We start from the raw sequence: 16,920 nt of genomic DNA on the forward strand, positions 1-16,920 counted from the left end.
GTGGTTCTTATGATATAGTATTCCATAATATTATTGTTCATGTTATACGCTTTAGATTGGTGGAAAGTTTTAGGTTACTAAAAGGAACTTTCTGATAGGATTTGAAATATCTGAGTTTCTTACTAAATATTTTATTTTATACAGAAATACTTATTACTCTAGTAAAGGAATAACACCTGAAAGGGGTTTTACAAGCTTTATGAGGTTGAATACAAGTGCTGGGAACATAGACCTATACAAAAAACTGTATAACAGGTATTTATATTTCATATAAGCATTTTTTATATTTGTTTACTTTTAACTGTTGGAAGCAAGGTGGCTTCCACCATCACCATGATGCAAACACCTCTGATGGGAATTATTAGAGCTGGACACATTTTTTTGCATAAAGTCTTTATCCGCAAAATATGCAGATTTGGTGACAGTGAAATATTTAATCAATTCATGTAGATTTTGCCAAATTGTTTTGGGTGGAGGGAAAAAACAAAGCAAAAAAGTGCCAATAAAATCAAAACATTTGTATGGGTGTTTTATTTTGTTTTTGTTTTGAAATCACTTTGTTTCAAAATTTCCTTTTAAAAAAAAATTAAATAATAAAATGGTCAAAATTTAAGTGCACCCATTTGTTTCAGGTCAAACAAAATATTTAATTTAACCCCAGACAAATTTTTGACTTTTTTTTTTTCAGACTTGCCAGTGAACCAAAAAATCCATTATCCACCCTGCTCTATTTCATTTTTTTAAAATGGGGGGAAGAGAAGTTCCTGTGGCTGATCACAATAACTGCTTTTCATTAAATTAAATCCATAACTTTTGAATAATTCCTGGCACTGTCTCTTTAAAGGTTATTTTTCAGTGCCCACTTAATAAAGCTTGATTTCTTGAGGACACCTGATTTTTCTCTCTCGCATTCAATCCTACACCATCCAAAAGACTGTTTCGGAGAAAACTCATGATGTTAGTTACTATATGAAAATTTGCGTTCATAGTGGTAACAACCATAAAATATTAAAAGACCCACAGCATTATTTTGGTATCACTTTTTTAGAGTTGTATTAATATGCATGTAGCAGAGTTAAAAAGACACCTTCTAGAGTGGCAGACCCCAAGTTAAACTACACCTCTACCTCGTTATAACACTGTCCTCGGGAGCCAAAAAAATCTTACCGTGTTATAGGTGAAACCGCATTATATCAAATTTGCTTTGATCCACCGGAGTGCGCAGCCCCGCCCCCCCGGAGCACTGCTTTACCGCGTTATATCCGAATTCGTGTTATATCGGGTCGCATTATATCGAGGTAGCGGTGTACTTTACAAAACATACATATGTTCTCATTTAAGTTCCCTGGTATGTGGGCAGCTGCACTTACAAAATTCACCAATTCCCTCCCCTTTTTATTTTTTAAAATATTGCTGTATGAAGGATTGAGGGCCACTCCACCCCATGAGTAATAGGGACTAGTGTGATCACACCTCTCTTCCACTGCCCTTCACCTCACTCTCTTCATTGTACTGATATACCTCACAGTTCTATGTTTCTGCCGGTTACAATCAGAGCTGCATGCTTCCTACTAATGGAGGAAACAGAAGTGAAGGTTGTGTGAGCACCGGCAGGACAGTCAGAGAGAGTGAGTGGGGGAAGGAGACAGGTGTGGCTGGATGGAGGGCACAATGTATTGCTGTGGCTGGAGAGTTGTCTCTGACTGCCATTTGCTAAGCAGAGTCTTTATATGCACTAACTATATGCACTATAAAGACTAACTGTATGCTGATTTATTTTAGTGACTCGTGTGTGTCTGGAGCAGTGGTATCTCTGCGTTGCACAAGTAAGTGTTTTCTGTTTCTTTAGAAGAATATAACTTTTTCATTTGTCTTGTTTCCAGTGACTGTCTAGAAAGCAGCTGTGCAAGGTTCTGCATGTTGAAGCACATCTTATTCTGATGGGATAGGCATCTTGGTTGTAGTTTAAATGTAGAATCTGGAGGGGGGGGGGGGGCTAGCAGATTGGGGGAGAGTTAGGGGAGACAAGCAGGATGTTGGATCCCGAATTTTCTTTGTCTAACTGTATTGTTGCTGGCTTTATCAGAACCTTTGAATAATCTGCCCAAGATTAAATTTATATAGAAATTGCCATATAAAAATCAGACCAGTAGGGCCATTTAATCCAGAATCCTGTTTGATGATGGCCAGTATCAAATGTTTTAGAGGCAAGTCCAAGGGTACGTCTACACTTACCTCCGGGTCCGACAGCAGGCAATCGGTGTTCTGGGATCGATCCCGGAAGTGCTCGCCGTCGACGCCGGTACTCCAGCTCAGCGAGAGGAGTACGCGGCATCGACGGGGGAGCCTGCCTGCAGCGTCTGGACCCGTGGTAAGTTCGGACTAAGGTACTTCGAATTCAGCTACGTTATTAACGTAGCTGAATTTGCGTACCTTAGTCCGAAGTGGGGGGGTAGTGTGGACCAGGCCCAAAAAACCCTGTAATGAGCAATTGAGGAATAACCTGCCCATAGTGTAAATTTTTTCATGAATCCCTGACAGTTAGTGAAACATTTATCCCTTCTAGCTTCTTTTATTCCTATCCTATCTGTGGATGTTCTCATTATCCCTAGTAATATTTATTCTCTGTGGCTCAGAGGGGAGAAAAGCGCTCTCCTCAGTTCTGCTTATGCCTAAGTGTAGTTTTCCCCTTACCTTTATGGTAAGGTACCTTGTTCTATATAAATAAGGGACATTTGATTATATAGTTTTGCCAGGTCAGTCTGCCATCCTGGCAAACATCTAGGGATAGATTCTTGTGTCTGTAGTAATGATACTTCATACCTGTTACGTCTTTTATATATTGTATGATAATATATATTGTATGATGGGGTTGTCTGCAATAGAGGAGGCTGAACATAACCCAGGAGATCCTTTCCAGTCCTATGTTCTTATATTTATCCCTACAGTTATACATAGAATCCAGAATGATTGGAATACGATGATGTCTGGCCTTTTAGCCTATACTTACGAGTGTGGGAGCTCTTTTTTTCTCCCTTGTGCAGGCTCTAGTACAGGAATGCTAGTATGTGTGACAGCGTGGTACAAATTCATATAGTTATGCAGTTCTTCTAAGCCCACCCCAATCGTCATCCTTCGGTCAGTCATTTACAAGTAATCCTGCATCCACCTCCTCCACATACCTTCTCCAAGTTTGATGGAAAGAAAGGTGGGAATGAAAAATTAAGCTAGTCCCATGTCATTCTGTTAGAGAAGTAACCTGGTGACTCCTCTTCATTAGTGAGATTTTTAAGGATGCAACTTGGAGACCAAGTACCTTGGGGGGTGGAGGAGGAGGGGAAATCTCTGAATTGTTATGTATTCTAGTGGTAAGCAGATAGCAACAGCTCATATAGACTTACATTCCAAAACAAACTCTGGGGGAAGAGGGTAAGCAATCCTACATACTGGGGGTATCCCTTACTTGGGTTTGTTTGTCTTCCATCTGAAATGCTGTTAGTTAAAAGGACCCACCTTTTCATTTCCCAACCAGAGATCAGCAACTACTTGCAATAGTTCACACTGCAAGAGCTGTGTAAGTGAGAATTGGGCCTTTAGTATGGAATTTTGAACCCATGAGTTTGTTAGACGGCTGATCCTGACTAATTTAGACACCCTGGCAGACAATTAAAAAAGCTACCAAATAAGACACCAAGAGTAGAGAAGCTATATGGGGGTAGGGATAGCTCAGTGGTTTGAGCATTGGCCTGCTAAACCCAGGGTTGTGAGTTCAATCCTTGAGGGGGCCACTTAGGGAAGCTGGGGCAAAAATCAGTACTTGGTCCTGCTAGTGAAGGCAGGGGCTGGACTCAATGACCTTTCAGGGTCCCTTCCAGTTCTATGAGATAGGTATACCCTCTAGTGGGTGGACCACCTAAGGAAGGTTACAGGTCTGCTACTGCCTCTGACCCTCTAATTCAGGCAGCAGAGGCTTATACTTCCAGAGCCAAAGGTCCTGGATTTAGGACTCCAAAGGTCTCTTCAAAGACCCATCCAGAGGGTCATGACACATTTTTGTTGATAAACTGCATTTAAAAGCTTCAGCCTCCAGAGTTCCAGTTTTCCACCTTGTTAACTGGTGGTGGTTTTTTAAATGGGAAAATCCCAACATAATTTTGAATTATCGTTATCCTGAGACTTGCAGCCAATAATAGTTGAAAACAATCTCTCTCCCACACACCCCATCTTTGTGGGTTTTTTTCAGAGTGTGGCTTATCCCGTAAAAATGCGAATCCTGCGGGCAGAATTGTGGGTGGCAGCGCTGCAGTGCTGAGGGACTGGCCGTGGCAGGTCAGCCTTCAAGTCCAAGGCTCCCATATATGTGGAGGCTCCATTATCACCCCTGAATGGATAGTGACAGCTGCTCACTGTGTAGAAGGGTAAGTCCTAAGCTACTGCATTCTGTCAATTGATTCCCCAAAGTGAGGGAATTCTGGTACTGCACAACATATACGGTTGAGTGTAGATTTTTGGGACGGTGGACATACTGACTTCAGGTTGTAGTGGAAGTCAAATCTAAGAGAACTCCTGGGTTTCAAACTGAATTGATCATTTTTTCCCCTCTTTTACATGCACATCTTGCACTGATTGTATGTGCATGTGGGGGGTGGGGAGAGACGATCTGGTTGTATGTTCTATGGTATTCTAACTTTTTACCATTTTAACCTTATTAAAGGAAAATCACTTTGTAAGAGGGTAGTTGGGAATTTGCTGTTTGCTTTCAATAGGAAGCATCTGTTTCCATTCATGACATGGGTGGGGCCTGCCCCCCCGCTCCACCCTCCCTTTTTTTAAAAATTGGACCTCCCTATATGGCATAGGGATGCAGATACACTTGAAGATACAGAGGACTTTGGGTAATTATGCTGATTTATTTAGGGAACAAAAACCTACACCAGAAAGCACAAAGCTAATTCCAGTTAAAACCATACAAAAGACTGGTTAAATCTGTTTTTCGATATACTTAATTAAAAAAAAAAAATCTATCTCAGAGGTGGGCAAACTACGGCCCGCGGGCCACATCCAGCCTGCGGGATCGTCCTGCCCGGCTCTTGAGCTCCCGGCCAGGAATGCTAGCCCCCAGCCCCTCCCCCTCAGCCTCAGTTCGCCATGCTGCCAGCGCTCTGGGTGGTGAGGCTGCGAGGTCCTGCCGGGCAGTATGGCCGCGAGAGCCGCCGGATGTAGTGTATTAAATTGCTCCCTGTAGGAATGTGCTACCTATGGAGCATCAGGACTGGCAGCCATAAGTAGTACACAGTAAGTAGCACATTCCTATGGGGAGCAATTTAATACACTACACCTGGGTAGGGAAGGCTGTGCCTCTCCAAACAGCCTAGCCCCCCCCCCCCCTCCCCCCCCCCCCCCCTCGGGACCCTACACCCTATCCAACCGCCCCCTGCTCCCTGTCCCCTGACTGCCCCGACCCTATCCACACCCACGCCCCCAGACAGGCCCCCCGGGACTCTCATGCCTATCCAACCCCCCCCATCCCTTACCCCCTCCCCCCCGAACCTCCACCCCATCCAACCGCCCCCTGCTCTCTGTCTGCCCCCTGGCACCCCCTACCCCTTATCTAACCCCCACGCTCCCCACCCTCTTACCTTGCGCTCAGAGCACCAGGACTGGCAGCCGTAAGTAGTACACCATAAGTAGCACATGCCTACGGGGAGCAATTTAATACACTACACCCAGCCCTCCATACAGTTTTGAAACCCCGATGTGGCCCTCAGGCCAAAAAGTTTGCCCACCCCTGATCTATATCATCACAACGGAAAATGTATGCTGATTTAGTCTATATTTGCCTGGATCAGCATTGCAGTTCATTTTAGTTCATACCATCTTTCCCTTAAGGCCTCTTGGAATCTCAGCACTAAATATTAAATATAGCATGGGCCCATATTGTAAATTCATGCTGTAAAAACCTGTCATTTTCTGTTGTCTTTCCCATCTTGTTCTGAGGGCTAGTGCCACATAGAGGAATAAGGCTCCGCATTGCAATGCCTAAATTTAGGTGCTCTGCCCCTAGTGGAGTTCTCAGTGCCCAGGTTCCCTATGCAATGCATGGGGAGTATTATGCATCTAGGAATGAGATCCACACAAAAGCAGCAAGCTGAGCTGCCTAAGCTAGCCAATAGGAAATGGTAAGGAGAGGGGTAGGTGCTAAGCCCTGCCTCTCTGAGGGACTTCAGTGCCTAACTTTGGGTCTGAGGAAAGCATCTATCTCCACTTGGGATTCATAGCTGAGAACTTTCCCTTGGAGTTAGGACTGACCTGGTTTAGGAGCCTCTCTGTGATGGTGTTTTTTTATACTTAGTAGCCCAGTGATTAGAGCACTCACCCAGAATGTTAGAGACTGGGTTCAGATCCTCCCTCTGCCAGATATGGAGAAGGGATTTGAACCTAGGTCTCCCACCTCCCAGGTGAGCATCCTAACCACTGTGCTGTTGGGTATATGTGACCATCATCTCTTCTGGCTGGGTTTTGTGTGAAGCCCAATCCAGTAAATATGTTCTAAGGTAGCCTCAGAGCACATCTATTGGATTGAACCCTGAAGGTGAGGTAGGTGGGGAATACCTAGTTTGTGAATCCCACTTGGACTTACATGCGACTTAAGTGCTGAACTGCTCTGCAGTGTCAGGATTGAGGTGACGGTGCGGATGCCCACTGTCGGAAATCTGAGTGTCTAGGAAATTTAAGGCACCTACAGCTTTCGGTGGGACCTGAGTAGGAGTTTTGAGGATCTAACATGAGAACATAGGAATGGCCATACTGGGTCAGACCAGTGGTCCATCTAGTCCCGTATCCTGTCTTCCAACAGTGGCCAATGCCAGGTGCTTCAGAGGGAGTGAACAGAACAGGGCAATTTACTGAGTGATGAGCCATTCCCTGTCATCCAGTTCCAGCTTTTAGCAGTCGGAGCATGGGGTTGTATCCCTGAGCATCTTGGCTAACAGCCATTGATTGATCTACCCTGCATAAACTCATCTAATTCTTTTTTGAACCCAGTTATACTATTGGCTTTCACAACATCCCCGACAACAAGTTTGGTTGTGCGTTGTGTGAAGAAGTAATTCATTGTTTGTTTTTTAAACTTGCTGCCTATTAATTTCATTAGTTGACACCTAGTAAATAACACTTCCTTATACACTTTCTCCACACCATTCATGATTTTACAGACCTCTATCACATCCCCCCTCAGTCGTCTCTTTTTCCAAGCTGAACACTACCAATCTTTTTAATCTCTCCTTATATGGAAGCTGTTCCATACACCCTACTCTGCATTTTGTTGGCCCGTCACCCAGTTTTGTGAGATCTCTTTGTACTCTTTGCAGTCTGCTTTGGACTTAACTATCGTGAGTAATTTTGTATTGTCTGCAAACTTTGCTACCTCACTGATTTATTAATATGATGAACAACACAAGTCGCAGTGCAGATCCTTGAGGGACCCTGCTGTTTACCTCTCCCTACTATGAAAACTCATCATTTATTCCTACCCTTTGTTTAACTACTTACTGATCCATGAGAGGACCTTCCCTCTTATCCCATGACTGCTTACTTTCCTGAAGAGCCTTTGGTGTGGGACCTTGTCAAAGGCTTTCTGAAAGTCCAAGTACACTGTATCCACTGGATCATCCGTGTCCACATGTTGGACACCTGCAGACAATTCTGATAGATTGGTGAGGCACAATTTCCCTTTACAGAAGATGTGTTGACTCTTCCCCAACAATCATGGTCATCTGTGTCTGATAATTCTGTTCTTTACTATAGTTCCAACCAATTTGCCTGAGGCTAAAGCTATGCTTACCATCCTATAATTGCTGTGATCACCTCTGGAGCCTTTTTTAAAAATCAGCATCACATTAGCTATCCACAAATCGTCTGGTACAAAGGCTGATTTAAGTGATAGGTTACATATCACAGTTATTCTGCAATTTCTTATTTGAGTTGCTTCAGAACTCTTGGGTGAATACCATCTGGTCCTGGTGATATTTACTGTTTCATTTATGAATTTTGTTGTTCCAAAATCTCCTCTTGATATCTCAGTCTGGGTTTGTCTTTTAGGTTTGTCACCTAAAAAGAATGGCTCAGATATGGGAGTCTCCCTCTAATCCTCTGCAGTGAAGACAGGTGCAAATAGTTCATTTAGCTTCTTTGCAATGGCCTTGTCTTCCTTGAGTGCTCTTTTAGCACCTTAATTGTCCAATGGCTCCACTGATTGTTAGGCAGGCTTCCTGCTTCTGATGTACTTAACATTTTTTACTGTTAGTTTTTGTGTCTTTAGTTAGTTGCTCTTCCAATTCTTTTTTTGGCCTGCCTAATTATACTTGACTTGTCAGAGTTTGTTCCTTTCTATTTTCCTCAGTTGGATTTGACTTTCAATTTTTTTAAAGGATGTCTTTTTCTCTCTGTTGATATGCCATGTTGTTGTTTTTTTGTTCCTTTTTCTGTGTTTTTTTTTTAATTTTTATTTAGGGTATACATATAGTTTGAGCCTCTATTATGGTGTTTTTAAAAAGTTTCCATGCAGCTTGCAGGCATTTCCCTCTTGTGACTGTTCCTTTTAATTTTCATTTAACTAGCCTCCTAGCCCCCCCCCCCCCACCCCCCCAAAGATGTTAAATTAACAACCATAATGTAATTCATTACCTCTTAGACCAGATCCTGTGCTCCACTAAAACAAGAATTGCCTCTCCTCTTGTGGGTTCCAGGATTAGCTGCTCCAAGAAGCAGTCATTTAAGGTGTCAAGAAACTTTATCTCTTCATCCCGTCATGAGGTGATCTGTACCCAATCAACATGGGGATAATTGAAATCCCCCATTATTATTGGGTTTTCTGTTTTTGCAGTTTGTCTAACTTCCCTGAGCATTTCACAATCACCATCACCATCCTGGTAAGGGGGTGGGTAGTATATTCCTACTGCTATACTCTTATTGTTCAAGCATGGAATTTCTGTCTATAGAGATTCTGTGGTACAGTTTGATTAATTTAAGATTGGAACTATCTTTCAATCTATGCTTTCGTTCACATATAGTGTCACTCCCCCACCAGTGCGACCTACCCTGTCATTCCTATATATTTTGTACCCTGTGCCCCTTAGATTATCATTGTTCCACCAAGTTTCTGGGATGCCCATTATGTCAAAATCCTCACTTTAATATCAGGAACTCAAGTTCACCCATCTTAGTATTTAGACTTCTTGCATTTGTATACAAGCACTTATAAAAATTGTCAACATTTGGTTGTCTGCCTTCATGTGATGCAGTTAAATGGGACTCTTTTTCATTTTCTTTCTCTTCAGTTCCTATCTGTCCTTTATCAATGTCTATCCTCTCCTCTTTGCTTGGATATAGGGTATCTATTCCCTTTAATAAATCCTCCCCTATGGGATGTATCTGTCTGAACCTTGTGCTCCTTTGCACCTGTCGGCTTTCCCCCAGCCCTTAGTTTAAAAACTCCTCTATAGCCTTTTTAATTTTGCATGCTAGCAGTCTGGTTCCGTATTGGTTTAGGTGGAGCCCATCCCTTCTGTGTAGGCTTGCCTTTCCCAAAAGGTCCCTCACTTCCTACTAAATATAAATTCCTCCTCTGAACACCATCATCGCATCCATGCACTGACCCCCTGCAGTTCTTGCTGTCTAACTGGTCCTGCATGTGGAACTGAAAGCATTTCAGAGAATGCTACCATGGAGGTCCTGGACTTTAATCTCTTTCCTAGCAGCCTAAATTTGGCCCCCAGGACCTCTCGCCTATCCTTCCTTATGTCATTGGTACCTTCATGTATCACTGCCAACGGCTCCTCCTCAGCCCTGCACATAAGTCTATCTAGATGTCTTGAGAGGTCCGCAGCCTTTGCTCCAAGCAAGCAGTTCACTCTGCAGTTCTCCTGGTCATCACAAACCCAACTATCTGTATTTCTAATAATTGAATCCCCCATTACTATTGCCTGTCTCTTCCTAATAACTGGGGTTCCCTCCCCCAGAACTACATTTTGGTAGTTAGGCCCCCTTGTGAATCCCATCATTGTGATCTGCTGTCTTCAGGGTCAGTCATTGAAATGGCACCAAGACTAAAAAAATGTGACTGTCTCTTTCTTATATTGTATGTCTACATCTTCACATTGTGGGTAAATATGGAATGTCTGTGCCAGGATTTCCGTACTCTTTGGGCTTGTCTACGTTGCCTGCTGGATCGAGGGGCAGTGATCGATCCAGCGGGGGTCGATTTATCGCGTCTAGTCTAGACGCGATAAATTGACTGCTGAGCACTCTCCCGTGTCAACTCTGGTACTCCACCAGGGCGAGAGGTGCAGGCAGAGTCGACGGGAGAGCGTCAGCCGTCAACTTACCACAGTGAAGACACCACGGTAAGTAGATCTAAGTACGTCGACTTCAGCTAAGTTATTCACGTAGCTGAAGTTGCTTAACTTAGATCGATCCCTCCTCCCCCCAGTGTAGACCAGGTCTTTGTTTCTTCTCTCACTACCATCTCCCTTGTGAACACTGGTTTTCCCAGCTTCATTGCCACATATAGATTAAATGTATTAACATTCTTCTTGCTGTTATTTTGCCAACTGAAGGAGGATTGGGAACAATAGGTATCTATTGTTTACCACTCTCTTAGGATGTAATAGTTCAATGTTTGTGCTTATCCATTCACAGTAAAAAGTCAATGAGATCTGAAATCATTTGACTGCTGCAGGAGAAAGTATATGGGGCTCTGCTTAATACAGAAGCAAATAATCTAACCTTATTTTACTCTCCAGACAGTTTTCTTCTCCATACTACTGGAGAGTGTATGCTGGGATTCTGAAGCAAACGGAAACGCGCTACGGAAGTGGATCCAGAGTGGAGAAAATAATTTCCCACCCAAATTATGATTCAGATACTAAAGACAATGACGTTGCCCTGATGAAGTTACAGACACCGCTGACTATTACTGGTAGGTATTCTCTTGTTGTGTGCTTAAGCCCAAAAACTCAGCTGCAGAAATTGCCCACCCCCTTTTATTTATTTTTTAAATTGTGTCAGCCGTTAAAGAGGAAGGGCTTGCTCTGCAGACACTTAGAAAACATGAGAAAAATACAAAGCATGGGAAGATATTTTAATAACATGTAGTCAGCGAGCCAGGATTGAACATTAAGCTGCTACAAAATAGAAACTGTAATAAAACGTGCTTTTTTTAATTGGGTGTCAATTTATCAGCTATCAGAGGTCTGCAGGTATGGCAGGGATGTCATGTCAGCACTGCCCTCTTCAAAGGACACTTAAATGACCTGCCAATTCTACTGGAACCCAGGATTCTTCATGAATGAGAAATGAAATCCTTGCTGTGTGTTGATGACCTGGTCATTCTATTAACTACCCATAGTGGCCTTCTAGAGAGCCTATACATGCAAGGAATATACTGCAACATATGGGACTTACACATCAAATGCGACGAGTGATCTTTTTATGAAAAGAGGAGGTACATAAGGAAACACTCTAAATCCAGTGTGTGTGTACCACATAATCCATTCATCAGGGATTTTCAGACTAGCTATAACTCCTAGTGTCCTCTCCATCAAAACAGCATACAGTTCTTCCACTATAAAGCACTTGAAAATGAACTACCAAAATCAAACACATAGTCCATTCTGGTGCACATAACTCCCAGGCCCTGCTACTAACTTCTGTACCTTGCCCTAAGCTGAATAGTGCACAATGGAACAAAACCTAAAACAGTTTCCAGAAAGAAGCAAAACTATTTCAGACCCCGGAAGAGTGTGCAAAACTGAGGTGGGCTCTTTTTGAAATGAAGTGCAGTGGCCAAACTAGAAGTGAAAACTGGAAGACAAGGCATAGTGCAAACCCAGAGAGAGATGGCAGAGAGGATGCTCTCTACTCCAGTGCCCCAAATTTGAAGGCATTCAAGAGACTTTTCAAATTACCTGAAGTCCTAAGACTTTCTAATAAGATGCAATGAAGAAAAACAACGTATAGTGCTTGGAGAAATGGCAAAAAATAGCATGAAGAAAACTCCCCCTTGCTGCTGGTGATAGGCAAGTGTGTCTGTTCAATAGGAATAGCATGAGCCCTACATGCTAAGGGGCAAACAAAGGTTTGTTTAACAAATATTTTACTGCTAGTTTGCATGCTGTGCACAACCTATTTGGAATCTGTGGAAGAAGCAGCATGCTAATTTCAATAGGACTTTGCATGGAAAGTACACAATGCTCATGTGAATTAAGCATTCTTGACCAATGTTTGCCCTCAGTCTGTGTCCTAGTGGATCAGTGTCTCATCTCCATGTCTTGCTCCCTCTGCCCCCTTCTCTCCTACTCACTCTCCCCCCCCCCCCCCCCGAAAATAAACCCTGTCAAAACAGTTGGCATTAACTTGTTAATTAAATGTTACTTGAGTGATGGAGAGGGAACTAACCTCCCTCTGAATCCCCAGAGGCTGAAACTTTAGGTCAAGGCTTAGAAACATTTGGAAGCCTACACTCCTTCTACTCATCCTGTACTTCTTGTGGATAAAGAGGTCTTCAGTGCTCTCAGGCTGGCAGCTTTTATGACCACAATACTTGCTTAGATGCTAGGAAGCTAAATGGACAGGGGAGGAGCCTTTATATTTAAAAGCGCTAGCGTGTACTTGGAGTTCCTAGTATTCAGTGTAGCATGGGTCTCCTCTTGGGTGGAAGACCCTCTAATAGATTTTCTTTTTTTTAATTTTTTTATTTATGTCCTCTTACTTAGGCTTGCTAATCACCAGTATATTCTTACTTCACAGACACTGTAGCACCTGTTTGTTTGCCTAACCCTGGAATGATGTTCCAACCTGATCAACAGTGCTGGATATCTGGATGGGGAGCAGAATACCAAGGGGGTGAGACTTTTAATATACTTGATGGCAGGAGAGAGATCACTTGATCATTGCCTGTTAGGTTCACTCCCTCTGGGGCACTGGGCATTGGCCACTGTCGGCAGACAGGATGTTGGGCTGGATGGACCCTTGGTCTGACCCAGGATGGCTATTCTTATGTTGTTCAGGATAATGTATTGTCATCTTCAAACTGGTTTTTAATATCTGTGTTCTATTTTTAATCAAATGTCCGTGTTTATGCCAAGGCATTGCTGACTGGTTTTTGATCTTGTGCACCACTGAAAGCAAATTTAGCTGCTGGGATTTGTAACTTTTACACATGACAATCTGAGACCTATTCTAACTTCATTTTTGTGTGTGTGCATGTTTCAACTTTAGGTAAAACTTCAGATGTCTTGAATGCCGTAATGGTGCCTTTAATAGAACGTTCTATGTGTAATTCTGCCAAATTCTATAATGGCTTAGTTTTGCCTACCATGATATGTGCTGGGTATCTGGAAGGAGGAAAGGATTCCTGCCAGGTAATAATCTGTGTTTATTTTAGCTCTTAAAGATTAATTTTTTGATTATTCTAACACTTGCTGGAGAGGATATTTAAAATGCTAGTGACTATGACAGGTCTAGTTAAATAGACAAGTGACTGTCTTTAGAGCATTGCAGTCGGGCTTCCAGTTTTCATCATGCGGAGAGAACTGCTAGAGGTAGGGCTGATAGTTGGATTCTCCCATCCCAGTTTCTCAGTCTTCGATGCCAGTATCGACTTGTTGCTAAATTTGTGGAAAGTGCTAGCCCCTCATTTTCAAATGCAAATCTGTAACAATTTCATGGGAACACTGAAAATGAGTGACTTTTCACAAATTTAGCAACACTTTTCTCATGCTTTTGAGAAAAGGGAAAACCAGTCTCTCCCACCCTTAATACGCAGCCAACAATATATGAATTCTTGCGTTTTTGGTGGGTAAGCTAACTGTGTAGTACTGTAACTGAGGTAGCCCTTGTTTTAGATCATTTGCTTTTTAAACTGGGGCGTGGCCTCCCAGGGTTGGGGATGGGGCAGAACAAGGTTATCGGGGAGGCAAGGACCTGGCTGGTTAAGAATTGTCTTGTTTCTTCAAAACATCATTGATAAAATAATAATTTTTTCCAATAGCTGAGCCTCCTGCTCAGCTCCTGCTGCCAGGCTGAAATAACAAGGAGGAGGGAGGGATGGACTGAGAGGGCATGGCCTCGCCCCGTGCAGGAGGGGTGGGGTGGGTGATTGCAGCTCTCTGGCCTCTCCTTGGGAGGTAGTTCCTCTCTGCCCACATAGGCTCTTACACATGTGTGCTGGGGATCATGCTAAGGCCAGAGGAGCCTGCAGCCTGTTAGTGATTCTGGCGGGGACACAAGGAGAGCGCACAGCATGACTGGCTGTGTCCTGCTGAGGCTGCCTGCCTAAAATGTGTCCTGTGCAGGGGAGGCTTGTGGGTTGGGGTCCTGGACCCTAGGTGTCCATGGAATACTGTTTCTTAGAAAGAGGAGGGCATGCTTGGACATGAATCTCCACAGGGGATTGCAGCAAAAAAAGTTTGGGAACCTCTGTTTTACATGCAGTGTGGAAGCAATACTCAGTGGTTTTTTTTTTTTTTTTTTTTTTTTTATTGTTCCCTCTGAGACTTGGCTACAGTGTTTGAATCTGTATTTATCAGCTCTTTCCAATGGGCACGGTCACTAATAGCATGCTCGTGGACTCGTGTTTTTGCCCAGGGTGACAGTGGAGGTCCGTTAGTAACTGAGAAAAACTCCGTGTGGTGGCTAGTTGGTGACACAAGCTGGGGAACTGGCTGTGCCAGTCGCAGAAGACCTGGAGTTTATGGAAATATGACTATGTTCACCGACTGGATTTACAGAAATATGCAGGTAAAATATATATTCATGCTCTTTCTTCAACATTTTATACAAGCTTATAGAGTTTAAACTTTAAGGCCAGAAGGGACCATTGTGATCATCTACTCTGACCACCTGCACGTTGCAGGCCACAGAACCTCACCCACCCACCCCTGTAATAGACCCCTAACCTATGGCTGAGTTACTGAAGTCCTCAAATCATGATTTAAAGACTTTGAGTTAGAGAACCCCCACTATTTATTATTCCAAATCCCCATTATTCATATTATGAAAAGTAACATCACATTTTTAATGACCTTGAGAACCATTAGCTGACTCTATCATATCAAGTAATTGAGAAAACTGAGACATATGATACTCACCACTTTTTTTCTTTTCTTTTTTTTTTAAACAGGCAAATAGATGATCTTGCTGAATCATTTTCAAGAACAATCCTAAATGGAGCTATGGCTTTCTTGGCTACCTTATTATGTACTTTTAAAAAGAATTTCTAGATCCTTACAATTTTTTTTACTACTTGCAAATAACCTGAAGTTTTGCACACTCAGTTCTGTGCTGGCTGCAGTGACTGATCTATTTAATGAAGTAGAAGACTCACAACAAGCACCTTTCTCATTATGGTGCCTGGTGGCACAAAGTTGCTGTCAACTGGTAACTGACATGTTCCTTTAGTTTTGTAGCTTCCAAGTTTATAGGGTTTTCTATAATCACATTTGTAATTGAAATAATCCCTGTTTCAATTACAAGCAGGGTGGTTTGACACTTGCTTTACTGGCATAATTTAATTTAAATGTAAGTAGTGGTGTAAATCTGAATCTCTGGGGTCCTAGTTGGTGACTTAAAGAGGAAAACACATGGTGAATGTCAGTCTGGGCATTATAGGTAAAGGGAAGCTGTTTTCGTGCATTGGAGAGTAGAGGCAGGGAGAGATGTCTTGGCATATATTCAGGTGGTTAAAAATCCTCAGGATCTTTACAGGTGCGGTAACAGCCAGGGTGATCTCTTTGGATTTACCCCAACATAAATAGGATCAGCATTTAGCTCAGTAATTGAAAATGTGCCATTGTTCTTCACGGTTACCCTTCCTGGGTTCCACATCTAGCATGCAGGAGAAATACAGTAACTACTGTTCTAAAGCTAGTCAGCACAAGTAGGCTGCTGAGAACAGCTCTTCTGGCTTGTAGCAGGACACTGTGTACCAGTAGCATGCTCAGTTTTATGAGCTGGGAGCTGCTAACTGATTCCAAGAACTCTCCCCTCTGAAATGCAAAGAACAAAGCTTTGCTGTGCGGTTGCCTTCCATGTAGTCATTCTCTGTGATCAAAGTGTAGGTACGGAAAGCTGGGAAAGTGTGGAAATCAGAGATGCAAAAAAAACCCATTTCCACCAAACACATGACTACCTCAGTTTTAAAGTAATCTGGCTTTTAATTCCATAGAAAGTTCTCTGTACCTGCCCATGTAGCGATTTTAGCAGGAGACCAATCACTTAAGCTTTTTTAAAAAAACAAAACAAAACACAAAGTCACTAACCATTCACATAAGTCTCATGATTTTAATGTTCTAGGAGAGGAAAAATAAAATGCTGTAGTTCTAGATGTGTACAAAAAGACACTGGTATGGTGCTGACAAATTGACCAAAAGTAATGAGACTCAGTACGTCCCTTCTCCTGCTTTATGTGCTCTCCAATTCTAATGGAGTGAAATGACCAAGTTTGCTGTTACTTAATGGTACCTTAATTCCCAAAGCTTGAGTTGGAGAAATTTCCACTTCAGTTTTGGAACCACAATCTGTTATATATCAGAGTGCCACTTAAATAATATTTTAAAAATGGTTGTAAAGGCTAGAATGTTCAGGGGGACACAAAAGCCATAATGAGTCACTTTCTATAGGAATGACAAATCTCTTCAGGGGAATGACTTTTTTTAAAATAGCAATGTATACCAAAACAAGACAAAATTTTCTTAAGAAAACAAATGCAGTTGTCTTGCACATAAGTGGTACAACTAATAAATCTTTTACAAATCATTTCTCCTTGCAGTAATTTATTACAGCATTTCTACCTCTCTCAATCTTTTTGTTTTGACTGAAAGTCTATAAAGCACCTTGAGGGCCTCAGAGATAAAGGATACT

At 42.5% G+C, this 16,920-nt stretch overlaps 1 protein-coding gene across 1 annotated transcript in view; it reads left to right on the top strand.

Annotated features, from left to right (window-relative positions):
- LOC113406453 (transmembrane protease serine 2-like) overlaps nucleotides 1-15,852 on the top strand; it is a 32,920-nt gene extending 17,068 nt beyond the window's left edge. The window contains exons 7-14 of the mRNA XM_029911570.1: nucleotides 145-255; nucleotides 1,783-1,826; nucleotides 4,244-4,418; nucleotides 10,803-10,978; nucleotides 12,808-12,903; nucleotides 13,279-13,421; nucleotides 14,647-14,799; nucleotides 15,182-15,852. Of these exons, the coding sequence (XP_029767430.1) occupies nucleotides 145-255; nucleotides 1,783-1,826; nucleotides 4,244-4,418; nucleotides 10,803-10,978; nucleotides 12,808-12,903; nucleotides 13,279-13,421; nucleotides 14,647-14,799; nucleotides 15,182-15,193 (910 nt within the window). The 3' untranslated portion in view covers nucleotides 15,194-15,852. The remainder of the gene's footprint in view (nucleotides 1-144; nucleotides 256-1,782; nucleotides 1,827-4,243; nucleotides 4,419-10,802; nucleotides 10,979-12,807; nucleotides 12,904-13,278; nucleotides 13,422-14,646; nucleotides 14,800-15,181) is intronic.
- Nucleotides 15,853-16,920: the final 1,068 nt, after the last annotated feature.

The sequence above is a fragment of the Terrapene carolina genome, unplaced genomic scaffold, assembly GCF_002925995.2.
Source record: "Terrapene carolina triunguis isolate 2854851 unplaced genomic scaffold, T_m_triunguis-2.0 Scaffold31, whole genome shotgun sequence".
NCBI lineage: Eukaryota > Metazoa > Chordata > Testudines > Emydidae > Terrapene > Terrapene triunguis.